Source organism: Macrosteles quadrilineatus, unplaced genomic scaffold (genome assembly GCF_028750875.1).
Source record: "Macrosteles quadrilineatus isolate MER2022 unplaced genomic scaffold, UCM_ALF_1.0 Scaffold_9__3_contigs__length_116548681, whole genome shotgun sequence".
Lineage (NCBI taxonomy): Eukaryota > Metazoa > Arthropoda > Insecta > Hemiptera > Cicadellidae > Macrosteles > Macrosteles quadrilineatus.
In genome coordinates, this window is record NW_026542602.1 from 104,682,403 (window position 1) to 104,703,217 (window position 20,815).

Below are 20,815 nucleotides of genomic sequence, written 5' to 3' on the forward strand. Positions count from 1 at the left end.
TCTTACTAAACTATTAACATAAAAAAACCACCTTTTTACCCTCCCTGTTGCAGCAAACCTAAGTACTCGTTAAACTAATTCTATTTAAATAGGGAATAAATATGATATTTTTAAGGAGGCATTTTAATGTGAAATCCTATCAGGCTAATGGAAATTCGCTTAGTCTGCAGGTTTGCTGCGGCGGGGGTATTTTAGAAATACAAAAACACAACAGGGAATACAATGAGAATTATTTTTTTATCAGTTTATTTATCAAATTTATTATTAACATGTGTAATATAGATTACTACTACCAGTGACAACAATTCAACAACATACCATTTACTGGTTTTAAGTACAGGGTCCGGCAAACAGACCTCTCACATTTAGGGAAGTGGAGATGTCACCTGGACATTTTCACTCTGTACCAGGTTATACATTTTAAGTATAATACACCAGAAATGACACAACAAACTACGGTAAACTTCCAGAAAAGGCTTCGGCAGTGTGCCAGAGGTCGATTTACTAGACATAATTTAACGTAAAATGGCATAGTATTGACTCTATATAATAAAAGTATTCTTGTCTAACTTTCTCTTTGTTTGGTCTTTGCTACCTTACTTTATATGGGGAGGAAACTCTACAATACACTACCCAGCGAGTTGAAGGAAATAATAGAGAACGGCTTTAGAAAAAAGTTAAAGGATTTTTTGATAAAAAAAATGTATTTAGTTGAAATGTATTAGTTGACGCATTTTTAAATGATAAGTTTTAGAAAAAGAACATTTTGTAAAGGGATAATTAATCTTAAAATGATTTTTGTGAGGTTTGATTAATTTTTTTTCTGTATACTTATTGCTAGGTGTACTCAATTATGATAACTTTACTGCATTGACAATGTCATCTATTCTGTTCTAGCTTTGCTAGTTGTTAAAGAATGTACTGTTATGACAATAAAGATATTCTTATTCTTTTTAAAATACAGAAGGTCTTTTTGCCGGACTCAGTACTATCATTGACAATTGGATACAGAAGAAGACATCCCATCTATATGTATGAGCTGTCGCCAATTTTTTACTGAAAAAGAATGCAGTTATTGTGTGAGCCAGTCACAGATTGCACTAGTGTCTAAAACTCTATTTTGTACCTTATTTTTTGTTACAGACATAGTTGCTGGGTCACAACAGTTGCTATAGCTCATAATAAGTCATTCCATAAGTTTGACTTGGTAAAAAACATTGTTTAATCGGCAGAAATCAGTAATTTAGATCAGCGCAATCTGTAGGTGGCTCACGTCAACTAAGACAAATTTGATTAAAAACCTGGCTACAACTTTAACATGGGGATGGAATGTCTAGTTGTATTAATAGTCAAAGGTACTATATTCTATCAACAATAATTATAATATAAACATCCAAAAGATAACATGTAATATTCCTACAATAAATAAATAAAGAATCAAAGTCACTCTTAGTATATTTTCAGTTCTACCAAGGATGGTATTCACAATATTAGTTAAGTAGTTTTCATCACTAGGAGCGAAAGTGGCTCGGCTGCGCCTCGCTAGTAAAACATGCCAAAAAGACAATTTTGCCCCGTGTGATGAACAACTATTTTCATCATACTGTGGTAATAAATAACCTTTTAATCGTTACAAAATCAGACGCACATAATTTGAGATTGAGGTTGTACAAAGTCTGTCTATTTTTTCATGTCTGTTGTTTACAAACATAACTTAGTTAAAATATTGTGTAATTAGCAGTGTTTTCATAATTGTATAACGTAACAACAAACTTTAAGGTTAGCAAACTGAAAAATTTACCATCTGTTTTTTCTGTTGCCTATTTGAAGTTACCCGAAAGGGATGATTTGCGGACGATTTAGAGAACTAAAAACTGCTGTTTTCCGGACAGTATGATGAAAACATAATCTCTGTCCACAAAATAATTTACTATAATAACAACTATTGTCTAAAATAAAATAAAAAACACTTTATATAAATCAAGAATATTTGTTTTTCCAAGCTATTTTTTTTTTGTGCTTTACACATATAAAACCTCTGTTAGTAGGGAGGATATGGCAGTGAAATTACCAAAATCAATAAGTTTATCACTGGGCCATTGACATTTGTTAAGTGTGTTTCTTAGGCATAAGAATAGAAAAGTCATATAAGTACTTAAGACTAAAATGTTTAATGTGTGTCTATGTAATATAATTTTTGTTAGTCAATTCATAGGTAAATAACAAAATTTGATAAAACTCCAGTTCTACAAATTGGATTTAAAAAATATACCACCAATTTATAGCTTATGACTACCTTAAAATGTTTAGGTAGAATTATAAATTAATCTTAGTAAATAACATTTTTGTGTCATTAAGAAAATATTTTAGTTTACAAATTTAACTAGGCAAAACAAAAATTTGTCATGATTTCATTGCCATATCCCAAACTAATTGAAGATCTTGCTAACATACCTATTAAAACATTTCTAAAATTAGCAGGAAATACATTTTGGACAGATATAATACAGAGATGAAACTAAAGGAATAGTTATTTGTGCAAGTGAGCAAAGTATTACTTTTTTAATAAAAGAAAAGTGTCAATTGTATCGAGAATAAAAAGGACTTTGAACACGAATTGCACATAGTATTTTGTCAACAGCTTTTGGTTATCATGTGTAATTATCATGTTCTTACCAGCTGCATTATTTTGGCTACGATTATACTAGGACGCTGGCGTCCGGGATGTTGGCGTCCAAGAGGCTAGCATACCACTTCGAGTCAAAAATGACGTGACTTGTGTTGGGATGCTAGCCCCTCGGATTGCTATTTTATTTTAATGTTATGTAACTTTTTGTATATCTCTATTTAAATAATGTTAGGTTTAACACATACCCAGGTTTATTGCTTCAGGGAGGCTAATAAAGTGTGTTTTTAGTAAAATATCAATAGCTTAGTGTTAGTATAAAAACATTGGCCAAGTTTGATCAAAATATATCCATAAACAAGAAAATTACAACAGTTAATAATTTTTAAACGTGGGAATTTTAAATTTAGGCCTACTTTTGTTTTGAATTTTCTCCGTAACTGACTAAAACACTGAAGTATACAAAATTATTAATTTTTTAAACTCTTTAACATGGTCTAGAGAAATTGGGAACATTTGTGTTTTGTGGGTCAGAAATGAGAAAAACCCCTTTTTTACCCCATAAACCCCCCCCCCCCCTAAAACCTCGTTCACATGGTCTGTTCATGCTGGTTCGCGAACTCATTCAAGATTGTCCCGCCCTACACTTTGAGGAACAAAATCGAACAAAAATTACTCAAGTTATTAAATTGATACAGTTATTGTGTTTTGTGGACAGATACTTAATATATAAAACTGTATATATATATATATATATTATTTATCTATAACATTTTGAACGGATGGTATTTTTGGCCTATGGGGACATCAAATTGAAAAAGTAAATCGGACCCGGGTCCAGGTCTTACCATGAGAGCATATAACCAATGCCTCACAACCGATTTTGTGCATCCCGGGAGTCAACAATTCTCCGGACGCTCAAATTTCAGCTTCCCAGCAGGGATTTACAAAATTGAGCGTCAGGTGGCTTTTTTAGCATCCGACGCTGCCATCACTTGTCTAATCGCCCCCATTTGATTTAATGCCTCTCTAGCATCCCGGACACCAGCGTCCTAGTTTTAATCGTAGCCATTAGCGACAGGATAAAGAGTTTTATTGCTAACCTCAAAATTCAGTAAAGGAAAAATACTCTCCATTACATTAAATTATATTAATCATCTAAATGGGTTAATAATTACTTTGTTTTTTAAACTAAAGATGTATTACACGGTAAGAATTCATTTAATATACATGCAGCCCATTCTCGTTTGTTTAATTTTAAATTTAAATAAACAAAGCCTAAATGTTGTTATGTTCGGTTCCTCACACCAGATGACAACCGAACAGAACAAAATTGTGAGCAAAAGAAAAAGCAGAGAAATCAGCTGTTTTCAAACTTGTTTACAAAATACCACTAAAACTAAAGCCCTGTTCACACAGGGCGAGTTTACAAGCTACACGCCGGCTTTTTTAGACGCAGCTAGTAAAGTAGCTCAGTGTGAACGACATACTCGTTCAAAAGCTGCTTGTAAAAAAGCTCTGGAAAAAGTTGACGCTGCCGCTACTTTTGTGTACTGCTTGTGTGCATGTTATTCAAAGATGTCGGAGGATTTGGTTCAAGCTAGCTACTGAGCGAGTGGAAAAAGCATCGTGTGAACGACTACAAGCGCACTCGCCGGCGTCTTTCTACACGTCTGCAGGTTAGCGAGTGGACAAGCTCCGTGTGAACAAACACAAGCACGCCTTGTAAACTCGCACCGTGTGAACGAGGCATTACTGTCAACTGTAGACAAAGTAAATTAATCTAACTAGGCTTATAAATTTGTGTTACAACTCTTAAGTTCAGACATTATTTATAAGATCATAACAGAATGGGGGCCCACAGAAAATTTCTCCTGTGTTACAAACCAGTACTGTAACAGTGAAAACATGATTTTTGGCTGTCTAAAAGCCGTAATCACTCAAAAAACCATATTCAATTATAAATTTAGTTTTTTTTACTAGGGGTCGTGGCCCCCAATGCCCCCCCCCCCATGCGGGCGCCGATGAATAACAGTAACAATTACTGTATTAAAGTAAATTCTTAACAGTAACAGTCTGACTTATGATCTACTATTTATTTAACACTTGTGAGCTTGCATGAATAACTTCAGTAAAGAAAAATTGAGATTCAATAACTTATTGTTTAGGCTAACTAATGCATTTAGCAGGCATGAGTTGTAGTAAATTTGCTATGTTAGAATTTAATATTGATACATTACTCATATCAATCCAATAATATGAAATATGTCCTCATCACATGTTGGTATTGGTATTGGGCCATCTTGATCTTACACACATGGTTTACATAAGTCTGTTCTGAGCTTTCAACCACATCAATTTCACATTTACTCACACAATACCATAAAACAAATAAATATTTATCAGTAACAATAACATAATAATAACAATAACAGAGACTTGGATCCTGAACAAAAAAGAAGAAAGAAAAATAACAGTTTTTGAAAATAAAGTATTGAGGAAAGTTTTTGTCCCAACGCTAGAAAATGGAGAGTGGAGGAAGAGGCACAACCAGGAAGTAAGAGAAATGTACAAAAATGCAGACATCATCGGAGAAATAAGAAGTAGGAGACTAAAACGGGCAGGACACATACTAAGAAGAGAAGAAGAGTCAAACCTGAAGAACATTCTGAGGGGAACACTAGAGGGACGAAGATCCAGGGGACGACCAAAGACTAAATGGTGGAACCAGGTGCAACAAGACATGAGGCGGCTGGGAATTGGAGAGGAGGATGCTGAAGAAAGAGACGGATGGAGGCGCTGTGTTGCTGAGGCCAAGTACCGACTGGGGTACAAATGGCCAGGGCAGTAAGTAAGTAAGTAACAATAACATAAAATTAACACACATGAGTTTAATAGTAGCTCGGAACTATGGCGAAGATGGCCTAAGGCATCATCAAACACTAACACAAGACTGTATTTTCCTCACGGCGCCTCAAGGAATATTTCTTTTGGTTTTGATTGTAAAATAAATTTCATTCATAAAATGTCCTAGAGGATTATATTATTAAGCCGAGCTTTTATTTTCTTGATCTCCAAAGATTGCATGTAAAAAGTTTTGACGCTATCACAAGAAACAAAAGTTATGTCTCCATGAACGTGTAAGATGTATATAATTTTGTCGAACAATGATTTCTTAGTGATTGTGGGAGAAGAATAATATGACTCTGCGAATGTGGGAGATGTTAATGATTTTGCTGCTATTGTGGGAGACAATAATGATGTCTCCGAGATCGCAGAAGATTTTTACGATTCGAAATGATCGCAGGAGAGGTTGAAGATGACAGCGGATGATGCTCACGATTTCGCTTTGATCGCAGAAGACGATGATGATGTCTCCGCAATCATATAAGGTTTCTTTATTTCGCTGTGAATGTAAGAGATGTTCACAACAATCAATGACTGAACACCATGACAAATCAGTTATGTTCACCATAATGACAGGGACATTCACAATTTAGTCGTTCAATCACAACTGTGATAAAAACAATCGGTTTGAACAAATTTTGCAATTGCAGTTTAAACAGGTTGTAGTTTAACAATTAAATTTTTTTTATGTATACTTTCCAAAGCAACTTGATTTTGAGCCAACCTGAAGTAAAACATTCTGGCCCGCAGACCCAAATTTATTTCTATTTTTCATTATTTATTAGCTAGTCTATTCACCGATCGGATCATAAGGGTCAAGTTTATTGAGTTGAAACAATACCTCATGTATTTCTAAACCCCCTACCAACACCGAAATTGTGTAGTATTTCTAAGCCACCGAAGAATCAGAAATAGAGGGGCCTCTCTGGAATGATCCACCAGGGGCAGCATGGATTGTAAATCCCCCCCAAACACGTCCAATTTTGAATCCTTTCCTAATAATGGGTATTATATTCTACTGGCACTCTCCAACCTAAAGGTGAGTGAGCGTAGCGAACGAACTTCAACCAGGACGTGATTGAGCCATGCGAACGAGATCATCTTGAAAATTAAGAAGTTAAACGGGGCAAAGCCCGCGGGTTACAGCTAGTTTTAATATAAACCAAACGGTTACCTAATAAAGGAAAGATATGTTTTTGATACAGCCAAATATTAATGTATTATTCCAGCTTAATCAACGTTTCAGCCCAAAGAATTTACCAACATTTATTGTGAAATTCACAATACAAAATCCTTGTCCATGAATGAGCAATGTTTACATATCAGTCTTAAAATTGCTAAGACATATTTGAATGAATTAATTTTACAGGGTCTGACTTAGGGGAGGTACGAATGAGGTATTTAGTTCAAAATTTCTCCGTGAACAGCGCTGTAGTAGAGAGCACTTTGGCAATGAAGGTTTACTAATCGCAAAAATAGCTCTGTTCATAAAATAAAATTATAAATGCATCAAATTCAATTTTATTATTTTTTAATTATAAAATTAAACTATCATAACCTAACCGAACTAACCAAACTTGCTGATAAAGAAATAATATAACAAAAGTTTAGTAATCGGAAAAATAATTCTGTTTACTAAATAAAACTAGAAATTGTTCAATTAAAATTTTATAATGACTTAATAATAAAATTAAACTGTAATAACCGAACCAAACCAACCGAACTTGCTGATAATAAAAAAATCTTGGACAAAAAGATAATGCAACCAAAAGGATTCGAACCCGGGACCTTCAGCATATCAGCCCGGTACGCTAACCATTAGACCACCGAGGCCGATGGGTACATTCAGTTTTGTTACGGTAATGGCGTTCCCTCAGCTAATAAGAAGCCCACAGCTGTCATCGTAGCCTCTTCTATACCTCCCCTGAGTAAATACCAATTTTACAAGTCAAATAATAGTGTATTTTGTTTGTTACAAAAGAAAATATTTATCCTAAAAATTCACTAAAGCACAATAACTTTACTTTTCCCATCAATATTGTTTCTTGAAAACAGATGCTTACTGAATAACGTTATAATTATAACTCTTTTTATATTGTGTTAGGTATACTTATGTATAAAAAGAGAAAGTAACAACCAATATTTAATAGCAGAATTTTTTTTGTATTACGGATAGTATCTAATATTGTAATATTTTGCATACCCTGTTGATTGATTTTTGATTTAGGATTGAATTTTTTTTATTTTTGCTCAATATAAGGGATAAATTAAAAAGGATTATGTTAAAGTTCCTGGGCAAGACATGGAAGACTAGGATTCATAATAGTTAACTAACAGGAAACAATAAACCTAAGATATACAACTTACATATGTATATAAATGTCCCTAAAATACACTAAATAAATATTAAAATAACATATTAGGATATTTTATGTTATGATTAAGAAGTTTTTTAGTAAATGCAAAAATCACAGTATTTAAATGAAATCATGTTGTTCACATTTCAAGGATGGTTTAAATTAATACCTTTTAAACCAAGCTGCCTGAAAATCATAAACATCTTCAAAACTATACAACTATTACTTTTTTAGATGCCTAAAGATGAAAAGTTTGTTAGGCTAAGAATGTTTCACCCCACTATGATGGTTAGGTATTTCCAGATGTCAACAAACATGGTGTTGACTATAGTTCGGCCGCTTAGAAAACGACCTGCGCGCTAATGCTAACCAATGCTAGAGGAGGTCGCTTTTTAAGTAGCCGAACTATACCTACGTTATTTGTACATATTGTCGTTGTCGCTAAATAATTATTTCAGAAAACCTTAAAAATTGGTGTGATTAGTATTTTATTACTTAGTAAACTATTTTTGTCTGAGATTGCTTTTTTACAAGTTTATAGCATTCTTACAGAATGTAGCATTCTTGTTTTTCATGTGTTAAAAAATGGCTTTTGCGTCTTGGCTGAAACATTTCAGCTGGGACTCCTAATTGAAACACATTTCCAGGTGTGTCAATTCTTTCAGATCTTTGGGCAAAATAAGCTATTATCGATCGTAGTTAAATTTTCGTGAAGCATTAGACTGATTACGACGTATTCTGTATCTGTTTACATACTTTGCAATACAATATATTGTTTAGTTTCACCCACCTTAGTAACTAGTTAATCTCACAGTTAGGACTACATAGGCACTACATGAGTAGCTAAAATAAATATTTTTTGGGAATGCTTCCCTCACTGGTTTTTGTTGTCTTTACAACATTGACTAGGACGTTAGTCTACCTTATAACATTAATATGTACATGAGCAGAGGTAGGGCAAGGTTATCAATTTGGTCTGTTGTAGCTTCAACCCAAGAGACAGCGGAAATCGCAACTATCGGCTGTAACAGGTTGTTTCTTGGAATATAACCTGAAATAGAAAAAAACAGGTTTAAATAAATTGCCAACCAAAGAAATCAATAATTGTTGGTTGATTTTTAATGATAGTCACTGAGGGTGACAATTTTTAATGAGGAAACAATGTTGTTTTACTTTGAACCTAAAATAGGATGTAACAAGTTACTCTACTCTTAACCTTTTTTATATCCATCCTCCCTTCATAAATGTTCTACAAGAACCACCCGTTTTATGTAGAGCTAGAGTGTTTTTGTCTTTTTAGTTTTTATGCACATGTTTTATGAAAAGAATTCAGCTTTATCCCAACAATGAAAACAATTCAAAATTGTATTTCAACTCTCAACTTCAATCATTGAGGTTCAAACACAAATTTTAATTTTTTTAAAGAATGTAAGCATTGATAAAACATACTCCCTTAGTAGATTTGACATCCTTATGGAACAGCTGAAGTCAATTTTATTGTGCACGTCCCACTGTAGAGGTTGTGTTTTGTATACAATTTGTTTCTTGTTATTTCAGTCATTTAGAACCTCGTTTGACCAAATAAAACAATCTAATCATAAACAATAACTTGTCTCCTAGTTATATAACCAAACAGTAAAACAAAAATCATGAAAATAACCCTAAAATAATAGAAACAAAATACTTGTGTTGCTTAGTCTATGACGTAAGTACAAAAAATTGGAAAAAAAACTGTCGAGTTAACTTGAGTTTTCACAAATACTCACCAAAATGTATCATGGCTATGACGAAGAACAACTGGGAGATAAAACAAGCTGCAGACCCCTCTTTAGTCCTTTGAGAATCTGGTAAAAAGAAAACATTTTTATTTGTAATTTAAGGACTACATTCCCTAAATTTTGAATTTCATCCAAGCTATCAAAGAAAAAATCATTTAAAGGCCTTTTCACACCGCCCAGCAACATACCAAACATCCACTTGTTCATTCGGAGACAGAACAACTGACTTAGTCTATTTGTTTTACCTGTTTAAATATGCCTTTTCCGCAAGTTCTTAGGTGTTCTGTTCCATGGATAAACTAATTAGTTGATATTTTTATAGTAATGAAATGACAACTTAGTATTATTATACTCGTTAACAAAAGAAGTAAATGGATTCATCACATTAGTAAAAAACGGAAGAGTTTTGGTGAGTACATTAATCGATGCATGATGACTGGGACGGTGGCGTCGTCCTGTAATCCAGCTACTAGGAGGTCACGAATTGTGGATATTTATAGAGATGCACTGTGGATGCAATACTCCCTGGTGTGGATTAACTTCTGCACTAGTGAGTACTATGACTATCCGCAGTACTATCCTGATAATTAGACCAATTTGTTAATACCAAGGCAAGAATGTGGTTCGGATTCCCCTATAAACTGTAGGTCCCTTAGTTGCCATTAGCTGTTTGGCCTATTAATTAACAGCTGTGTCTAAGGAATATATGGGCCTTAGTCACTAACAAGACTACAAGATTGTGCCACTCATCCTTCACTCATATTTGGGTTAAAATACACACATAGTGGCGTCCCCATGTTAAATAATTGATATAATTGATCTGAAGCTGGATGAAGATATTTTACTTATTTATAGAACTTATTTGACTCCATATCAGTTTGAAGAAGCATTGTTAATAATCAATGTAGATATAAGAAACTTGACACTTTAAATACAGTTTCTACAATAGAGAGTACCAAATATAGCGAAGCACGAAGTGTTCACTGCCCATGTGCTAGGCTATGGATGGGCATTGTGATGGGCTGGACATTTGAGAAAAATCACTCTCCGAGGGATCCACACAAGACCATCGGGGACGTCCAGGACATGCAAGACATCCTGGTGCGGTGTGAACGGTCTCATTTGATAGCATTGGCAGCAATTTATTTAGACAAAAACATGCCAAATATCCAGGACACTGGTGTGAAAAGACCTTAAGTAGATTGAACTTATATAACAGAACTCATATTTTGATTATAAGAACAGTCCAAAATACCTACTTTATTGAACAATCCAGAGTTACTAAACTAAAGTAGTCTCTTAAGTAAGTTGTTACATCTATATTTCAAAGACTTATATCAATGTTTGGACTCCAGATTCAAAAGACTAAGATTACATAGTGTAAACAATTTTCTTTATGACTAGACTAAGAGCTTCTTTATGATGTTAGCTCCTGACACAAAGTTTATACTTTTTTAAATGTTGATAGTTTCACATTTTGTTTTAATTTTTTACTGATTAGTGAAATGTGATAGTAGTGGTTTCAAACAGTTTTGAAAATTACTTACTAATACAACTATAGTCCGTCCGTTTGGCTATGATACCCAGCGGATTAGGAACCTTCTCAGAACTTGACTCACCCTTCAGACGCCAGGCTGTCCGTTGATAAAAAGTTTACCTACCTACTGTCACAGTCCCACAGATATGTAACTTTTATTATTTTAAGTTAAAATAAATTGTTATTTGTATATTTGAGTTCTACATTAAATTCCAAAAATAATGAGTCCAAACACGACGTGGATACTTAATATCTACGATCTGAAAGTTTTGACAAAGCTGGTGACAATACAGAGTAATTGTAATACTACCAGATCGTAGATATTAAGTATCCACATCGTGTTTGGGCTCATTATTTTTGGAATTTCACGTAGAACTCAAATTTATAAAGCACAATTTATTTTAACTTAAAACAAAAAAAGTTACAGATCTGTGGGACTGAGCCAGTGGGTGAGTCATCGTTTGTCTCCGGCCAACCCGACGAGCGGGTCGAGAGGGTGAGTTGAGTTCCGAGAAGGTTCCTAATCCTCTGGGTATCATAGCCAAACGGACGGACTATAATTCAAGTCTTCAATGCAATTAATTACTCAAAAAGAATGCTTCTTAGAAAAAGATTTATAGAAATTGAAGCATTCTAATCTTTAAGAGGCGAATATGTTTTGTGTAAATACAAGTAATATAATATGTAGAACAACAACATTTATTTTTTAATAGTGGTGAGCCTGTTTAATGGATTTGGGTCTTGTAGTAATTTTAACCATTACTTTATTCAGAACAGCAGTTTGTATTTTTCATGATAAGCAGACTTACACACTATATTTTTACATCTGTTCCATACCTGGCCATTTGTGACGACCGAACAACGAGCCGCACACAGAGGCTGCCGTGTCACCCACGCCTACTGACAGTAGCCCCGCCAGCAGAGGGGGGAGGGAGTCTGGGGATGATGCAGGAGCTGGGTGTAGCCACAGCGGGGCAGACACACCCGCCATCAGACACAGTGGAGTTAGAGCCACGGGACCTGCGTCCTTTTCATCTACGAATGTGAGGAACACAGAGTCCAACACCTCAGCTACTGGCGCTACCTTGGCCACCCTCACTATCTGTGCAGTGAAATAATGTTGATATGAATGAATGGCATAATAAAACATGTATATTACATTGTGATGGGTCGGATTACTCCATATTTTGCACAATTTGTAACACTCCTTTCACACTATACGATTTTGCTCATACGATTATTAATCATTGACAGTTGGAGCTTATGGCCCCTTTCACATTATACGATTATCAATTGTGTAAGATTTTCACCCACACAGCGACCGTAGGGCACCACTGCAGTGACTCTCGTACGAGTAATAATCGTGACTACAACTAGTAGACCATGTGACCATATGGCTCCTTTCACACTACACGATTGTTTAGTCGTCCGGGAGCACTCCCCGAGTGCAGTTCGTTGCAAATAACTTTAGATATTTTGTTTTAACAGTTTAATTATTTAGTAATCGAGTTGAACTACCAGTGCATACTGTATTATATTTTTTAGTTTTTGTTATTAATCACAGCCAGCATTTCAATTGGTTGTATACAATTTCTCAACGTCCCGTAATGTCTTCGTAGGTCACTTTTCAATTTTTTGTGAAGTTCATAAAACGACATCCGAAAATAGTTTAAAAACTTATGTTTTTCATTTCTCAGGTCTGAAACATTTCCATTTTCTAAAATTTTAAATTAATTAGATGCACCCAGTGGAGAGGGACACGTTGCTCTCTTTTTCTCTGCCAGTAAATTATCAAAGCAGCAATAATTTGGTCGCGATGCATACCACTCAACACTTTCCATCATACAACTATCTTAAAATTTGTGTGGTACATACAACATTTTGGAAGAGTTCGGTGGCTAATTGAATTACTGAGTGCAGTCAAAGTACTTACAAAAAGTAAAAGTTACAGCTTCAAATATTTTTAAAACACAACTAATTGATTATCATTGGAAATTCAGGTAAAATACACAATAAATGCTTAGTGTTCCTGAAATCAATACAAAAAATGCCATTTTTAGTTTTTTTTTCTTTTTGAGATTAACATTTTTACAATACTCCTAAAAATTAACAGACAACACTAAGTAAAAGTAAACAACTCTAAAATGTTTTACGTATACTGAAAATCACTTGTAAGAAAACAACCAAAATACATTATTGGAGAGTAACGATACTGACCTCAAGACCAACAAAAATGGCAAATATTATTCCGCTTGCCAGGTAGAGCAGGCAAGGGTTCAACAAGAGTCCTGGCAGATAGACAGCCACAGCTAGTAAGTGGAAGTACTTTCTGACGATGGTGGACGCCTTGCGGCCCCCCTTCACCTGTGTCATGGCTGCCACTACGGCCACAACGCTTGCCAACACCCACGAGGCAACCAGCTTTAGCTGTCAATCACCAAATAGAAAAAATGGCCAAATGTTGTAAAAGTTTGTCAAGAGATACAATAAAATAACAGGAGAATTTTACTGTTTATTCGTTTACGCCTCAAAGACCAATATCCGTCATCATGAGTAACATGGAAAACTTTCACTTTTACTCGTATGGCACAGATGTACTTATTGAGCAGTACAAGTAGTGGCGTGGAGGGGGGAGAGGGCAAAAAGCAAATGGTTTGTTTTATGGTGTTCTCCCCAGTTAGTAGACATCACCGTGTTTTAAATTCCATCTTGGTCAGGTCAAGTGGTGTGCAACTAACTCTTGAGTGATTTGCCTGCCGATGGCAGAGAGTAGTGGGAGAAGCCCGCCAAAAATCAACTGTGTATCTCTTGGGTTTAAGTTGACAGGATCAATGATTGGTAATGAAGTAGGCCTAACCTTTATAATAACTAATGATTTGAGGGTTTATTTATGTTTTATTGTAATAATTTTTTTAGAAGGGTGATCTCCGATAATGACAATTTTCTGTGTAATAAAATGCTATTGATAAAAATGTAGATCTTTGTCCTGGAAGATGTGGGTTAAAATTTTGGCAGTCACTATATATTGTATTTAGCTGTGAATACATAAGTCTCTAAAACTAGGCACAGAAATACGCTATGAAATGAAATGAAATATGCTTTATTGTCTTTTGAATTTTAACAAATTATTGACAACGTCATGATACAGCTAAACAAACTTATAGCACAGTCAGTTAATAATTAATTAAATACTTATAGCTAACTAAAAAAAGGAGACATATAGGCCTACAATACTTGTTAACAAAACAAAAAACAAATTACAACTGAAGAATCTTATTGTTAAAAAAAACTTCCAAACTATAAAATGGGTTATTGGTCAGCCAACAATAAAATTTATTCTTGAAATCCTTTATACCGGTAGTATATAATTTAATTATGGATTCAAGAAAGTTATACACTTTAAGTGACAAAACTATGTGACTATTTAGAGTTTTACTTAAACGATGGAATTCTATTGAGGTATGGTTCTTATTTCTGGTATTATGATTATGAGTATTGTGTCTAAATTTTAAAAGATGTTGATTTTCCAAGATATAAACTATTAAGTCATAAATATACACGTTAATAATAGTAGGAATTTGAAGATTTTTAAAAAGTGGTTTGCTGTGGTCTCTCGAGCCTTTATTAGAGATAACTCTAACCGCTTTCTTTTGCCAAACAAGAATTTCCTCTACCCTAGCACAATTGCCCCAAAAAAATCAGCCCATACCTGAAAATGGATTGAAAATATGAAAAATATGCTGTTCGGACATAATTTAGTGGAATGCATTTTTTCAGACGGCCTAGTAAAAATATTACACGAGGAAGTCTGGTATTTAAATAGTCTATATGTGAATCCCATGTTAGCTGACTATCTACGTATATTCCCAAGAACTTTGCTGAAAAAACTGTATTAACCTTATCACTGTTCTCAAACAACTCTCTTGAATTATTATTTAAGGAAAATATTAATTTTTGTGATTTTTCTTTGTTAAGCAAAAGTCCATTACCATGAAACCAATTTCGTGCATTATTTAATGTTTCATCAGCCAATTTTTCAAGTTCTTTATAGTTTTTACTTGTACATAAAAAAGTAGAATCGTCTGCGTACAGAATGGTTTTACAATCAACAGAAGAGGGTAGATCATTTATATAGATTAAGAAAAGAAGGGGGCCAAGGACTGAACCCTGTGGTACTCCCCATTCAACTGACACTTCATCTGACCATCTTCCTTTTATACAAACTGCTTGTTTCCGATTTTGCAAGTAGCTTCTTAAAAAAGATAATGGAGGGCCATCAAATCCATAGTACTGTAATTTAGAGATGAGAATATAGCTGTCAACAGAGTCGAATGCTTTACTGAGGTCACAGAAGGTGGCCTGCGCATAAGTTTTATTTTCAAAAGAGAGATGAACTTGCCTGACTAGATCGTCCAATGCATTGAGAGTAGATTTTCCTTTTCTAAAACCGTATTGATTGTTGTTAAAGATGTTGTGTATTTCAAAATAATTTCTGATTTGATCGTAAATAATTATTTCCATTAGTTTTCCCAATACAGGTATAATTGAAAGTGGTCTATAGCTCTGAGGTTGGTCCTTAGGGCCTTTTTTGTAAATGGGACAGACTCGAGAGACTTTGAGTAAATCAGGAAAAACCCCTTGTGATAAAAGATTATTTATGCATATTGCCAATGGATTAGCCAAAGAGTCAACAATTACTTTTAATAGGTTGTTTGACATATTGTACACATCCACACTAGCTGATCTTTTCATCCTTTTAGTGGCACTAAGAATATCACTAGGTGTGATGGCTGACCAACAAAATTTATTACAACTATCAATTTCATATTTTTTTTAAAATTCATTATAAGAAGTGATTATACCTGGAGTCTTAATACTTTGTTTGATCTTGTCTACACTGTCAAGAAAAAAACGATTGAAAGTATTTGGCTCAATTTGCAAATCAGCTGTTTTTTTAATTTCACAGTTATTTTTTATTACCTCCCATGCGGCTTTACATCTGCTATTACTTTCTTCTATGTACTTAACATTGTTTTCTAGCTTTGCTTCATTTAAACAGTTTTTATATTGACATTTCAGTTTTAAATATTTACACCTTAGGCCAGTATTGTTCACATTTCCAGTATCTTTGAGCAAACCATACAAACACAATAGCCTTTCTTTCATTTGACCCAACTCTTTAGTATACCACCCCTTGTTTAGTTTGTTCAAATACTTAGGTTTGAATACGTTACATTTACTTGGGACCTTAAAATAATTAATATTGTTGATTAGTATATTAAATAAACATTGGAACTGTATATTACCACTACTCGAATACTTGGACATAAGAGATAACCAATCATAAGTAGACAATTTCAGAGACAGATGTACATGGCTTTTAATAGGTAGATAAAACTGAATGGGGTCTTTTGAGACTGAAGGAGATATATTATCTGTAACTAATGGCTCATCGTTCTTCTGCATATTAACAATAATTCCATCATGGTCTGAAAATGGAAATTTGAACAAACTTAAAAAAGAGAGCTTAGCAGATTTTTGGTATACAAACACATTATCTAGACAGTTTATGCCTCTAGTTGGTGAATTATTTAAATGATAAAAGTTGTACTGTTTAAATAGATTTAACAAGTTTTTTACATTTCTTTTGCTTGTAGTAACATCAAAATTGTGGTTGAAATCACCACCGATAACAATATTGTAGTTGTTCCACTGAGTAATAAAAGGTAAAAAAACATCCAAAATCCTTAAAAACTCCAAAGGTCTACCATTAGGCGAATGATACAAAGAAACAAATATAGTTTTTAAAGAATCTATAAATACGGATGAAACCTCAAAATCCAATTCCTGACAGAATTGGGTTACATCATCTTTGAGATACAGTTTACGGTCTTATATGTCTTAGTATCCTTTACAACACATAAGTTAAAGTTTCACTTATAAAGTAACATAGGATAAGTTTATTAGGCAAGGAGAACAGTCTCTGTATTCAAAAAATCTTCTTTCACACCTAGTCTTTAGGATATTTTTACGGATAAAATATACTTACAGTGAGAATATCTTCTGTCGCCAAGTAGAAAATCCACAAAACAGAACTGAAGTTCAACAAGACATGCAGCAAGACGACAATGATCACCAGAACTGCAGCAAGACAAGAGTAGAACTCCATGGGCTTCCTGAGCCGAGGGAAGTTGTAGACACAACCACAGAAGATCATCAGCCCCGTCATACCTACCTGGACACTCAACTGACTGATCATACAATTCCAGAAAATTATGATGTGTCCCGATTGAAAAATGCAAAATGCTCATTTAATGATATTTAGAGAAATTTGTTTAACTTTGTGGCCAATGGGTCAAATAAGATCAAGTACGAGATGGCGTCATCAAAATTGTCAAGATTAAAACTACCAAGGAAACATTACGTCCCCCTCTTACTAAGGTCGCAATTCTGGGGGTGAGGGGAAGAAATGTATATAAATGTTTAGTTCTATTAATAAAATCAGTTGCAATGACATTCAGTTTAAAAATGGTCAGGAGTTTTTGCATTTATATGAAACTTTTTTTATAATTTTACTGGTTATACTTGGACTTCAGAGACTGCACTTTAGATTTAAAGCAAATAGATATTTTGGGGCCATACGAAGCAGAAGTCCAGAGGGGACTTAAAGCTAACTGTTTAAAGCTTTTTGAAAGATAATGACATATAATAACTTACAGCTAAAGAAAAAAATACCAACCTGCAATATCTTTGTTGATATATCGATGCATGTAACTGGTGTGAATGTGAAGAGCATTGCAACAACAGAAGCAATGAAAAGGATTGCAGCTTCCACGACCACAGCTGCTTCTCCAAATGTAAATGTTTGCGGACACAGTTGCAGAGAAAGAACAAGTAGTTTATTGAATCCGAAACTACTGAATATCCCAAGGACCACTGTGAAAACTATACCTAAACAAACAAAGCATGTTTCTTAACAATGTATACAAAACTGAAATTTAAAGACAAGCTAACCTATCAACCTACTTCACCTAGACTAAAAATCAAGTAAAACTTATAAACTATTTTTTTCACTATTTTTAGTGATGAATTGAAATGTTGTTGTACAAATATTTTTTTAAGTAATTTAAATTCCAGTCCAGAAGTCATATTTTTTGTAATAAATCAAACTTGACAAAAAAAACAATTATGTAGGTCTCCGGTAAACCTGTAAAAATAACTTAAAAACGTAAACCTGGTGTAAAACTTAAAATAATCATTGAAATATGTTAAATGAATGAAACTTACTATGCTCAGTGAAGTAATGTAGCAATAGTGTGGTAGTGATGGAGTTGATTACACAACAAATAGTACGGAACTGAGTAGAATGATGAACTTGAAAAATTATCGATAAGGAGTTGAGTAGCAAGCCAACACTCAGACATGTTGCTGATCGGTAGAAATAACCACAGTCTGGGTAATTCCAAATTCCAAGAATTACTGACGTTGGCAAGACAAAACAAAGCCACAATCCAGGACTAGCTCCTTTTCTGAAAGAGAAGATTAAATAATTAATTTAACTCATAAAATGTAAGCCTACATTACATAAGCTATGTAGCGTAAGCCTCTGTTAGCTGGCTTCACTTATGTTATATTTTTAAGGATCTACTAACACTAAAGACTTGATATTTTATAACTTATCATCTTCATCTCATAACATCACTTAATAGTAGTTAGTTGTTATATGTGAGCTATTCAGAAAGTAAGGAATGTTTACATATGACGCTAATAGGCGCATGCTGTATGTTTGTGTGAATGGCTCCATTTGATTAACTAATGTGGTCCGCTACATTGCGCTTGGGAACTAGTGACTACCTAGTTGCTAGATTTGTCGCTTGTGTAAAACGAGCCCACAAATATGCTATTGTAATTCATTCATCAGATATAGGAAAGTGTCCCTGTTATTTCAATCACATTGGACTTGCACTAAATTAACTTAAAATTATAAGGCAATAAAATGTGTGATAACAAAATAGTTTTAGTTAAAAATATGAGTTTAATAGGCTAAATTATTCTTTACAAACATATTATGCCTATCTTACCTTGTTTTTATCTTGTTGTCAAGTAAATAGTTTTCAATATTACCGTTTAGTTCAGTTAATAAGCTTGGTATTGAGTTACTTTTCTTCATTTTTATAAGGACAAATATACCAACGATGTATTCTTTTAGTGCTTAAAACTCTTAGTTTAAAAGGAAGCATAGGCCCAAATAAAAAGTGTTAGGTAAACAAATCAATTTTGGATTATTCTGAATACATCTGACAACCAATAACTAACTAGCGTGTAGCAATGTATTAAATCAAAAACAAATTACAATCGTAACTGGAAATTAAAGTTTAGATTGTTAAATGTTGATAAGAAAATTGTCCTGTCAGCGCCAACTAGGCTAAACGAACCGAAACAACACCAAAACGAAAGACGAAAGTGTACAAACAAACTAAGTAAGGTTAAGTTATGTGTTAACTCTATTTTCTACTTTCTTGTCTTGTTGACTGACAGAGATAGATGACAGCCACCAATAACGACAGTCGTCAGTAAAAACTTCCAAAGGCTTCTAAAAAGAATCTAGTGATAGAACCATTGATTATTTTTGCATTAGTACTATAAATTAGTAATAAATGCCATATATTCAATGTACTTACAATTTACAAGAGTGTAACTCATAGTGTAACCGATAAGGGGCGTACAACTTTAAATAAGCCAAAGCCATATGTTTTATCTACGACACACTCAACTCGACTATACTTGCTATTTAAAGATTTTGAGCTACCCCCAACCCCCGTTACCCCTAAGGGCAAAGTTTTCAAAACTGACCATAATTATTGTAGCCCTTTATATCCAAACAAGTTGCCACAAACCGATTTCAAATATCTCAAATAGTTAAAAAGTTAAAGAGGGTGCAAGCATAGATACAACATACCATAGATAAAACATACATGAACATACTCCCTTAGTAGATTTCTCATCCTTATGGAACAGCTGAAGACAATTTTATTGTTAGTTCTGTACGGTTTATGTAGAGGTCGTGTTTTGTTTACAATTTGTTTCCCGTTATTACAGCCATTTAAAACCTCGTTTAGCCAAATAATACGATCTAATCATAAACAATAACTTGTCCCCTAGTTATATAACCAAACAGTAAAGCACAAATCTAGAAATTAACCCTAAAATAATAGAAACAAGTTTTCGTCGACACTAGCACCCAGTGTCACGTACATGAACTAGACACGAAAAACGTGCTTCAAAATTGACAATGGGATGAGAAGTCTACTTGTGTTGGTTAGTCTATGGTGCAAGTTAATTTTTTGCCACCCTCATGGTTATTTGGATTTAAAACGTTTTAGGGCGCCATTTTGTTATTAGTGAGCCGATTTTGGTTTTCTTTATGTCAATGTTTATGTTTCGTCAAGACCTGTAAAATGATACTAAACTCGACTATACTTGTAATTTGAAAATTTTGAGCTTCCCCCTACCCCCGCTACCCCTAAGGGCAAAATTTTCAAAATTGACCATAGTTATTGTAGCCCCTCATATCTAAGAAGGTTGCCACAAACCGATTTCAAATATCTCA

The 20,815-nt window shown here is 34.0% G+C and overlaps 1 protein-coding gene across 1 annotated transcript; it reads right to left on the bottom strand.

The window, feature by feature from the left end:
• Positions 1-8,775: 8,775 nt before the first annotated feature.
• LOC129004306 (dolichol kinase-like) lies at positions 8,776-19,373 on the bottom strand. The gene is made up of 8 exons (XM_054432836.1): positions 19,287-19,373; positions 18,493-18,734; positions 17,945-18,156; positions 17,255-17,440; positions 13,423-13,632; positions 12,043-12,307; positions 9,657-9,734; positions 8,776-8,941 (listed from the first exon to the last, which is right to left on the bottom strand). The coding sequence occupies exons 3-8, from the start codon at positions 17,999-18,001 to the stop codon at positions 8,814-8,816; spliced, it is 924 nt and encodes a 307-aa protein (XP_054288811.1). The 5' UTR covers positions 18,002-18,156; positions 18,493-18,734; positions 19,287-19,373; the 3' UTR covers positions 8,776-8,813.
• Positions 19,374-20,815: the final 1,442 nt, after the last annotated feature.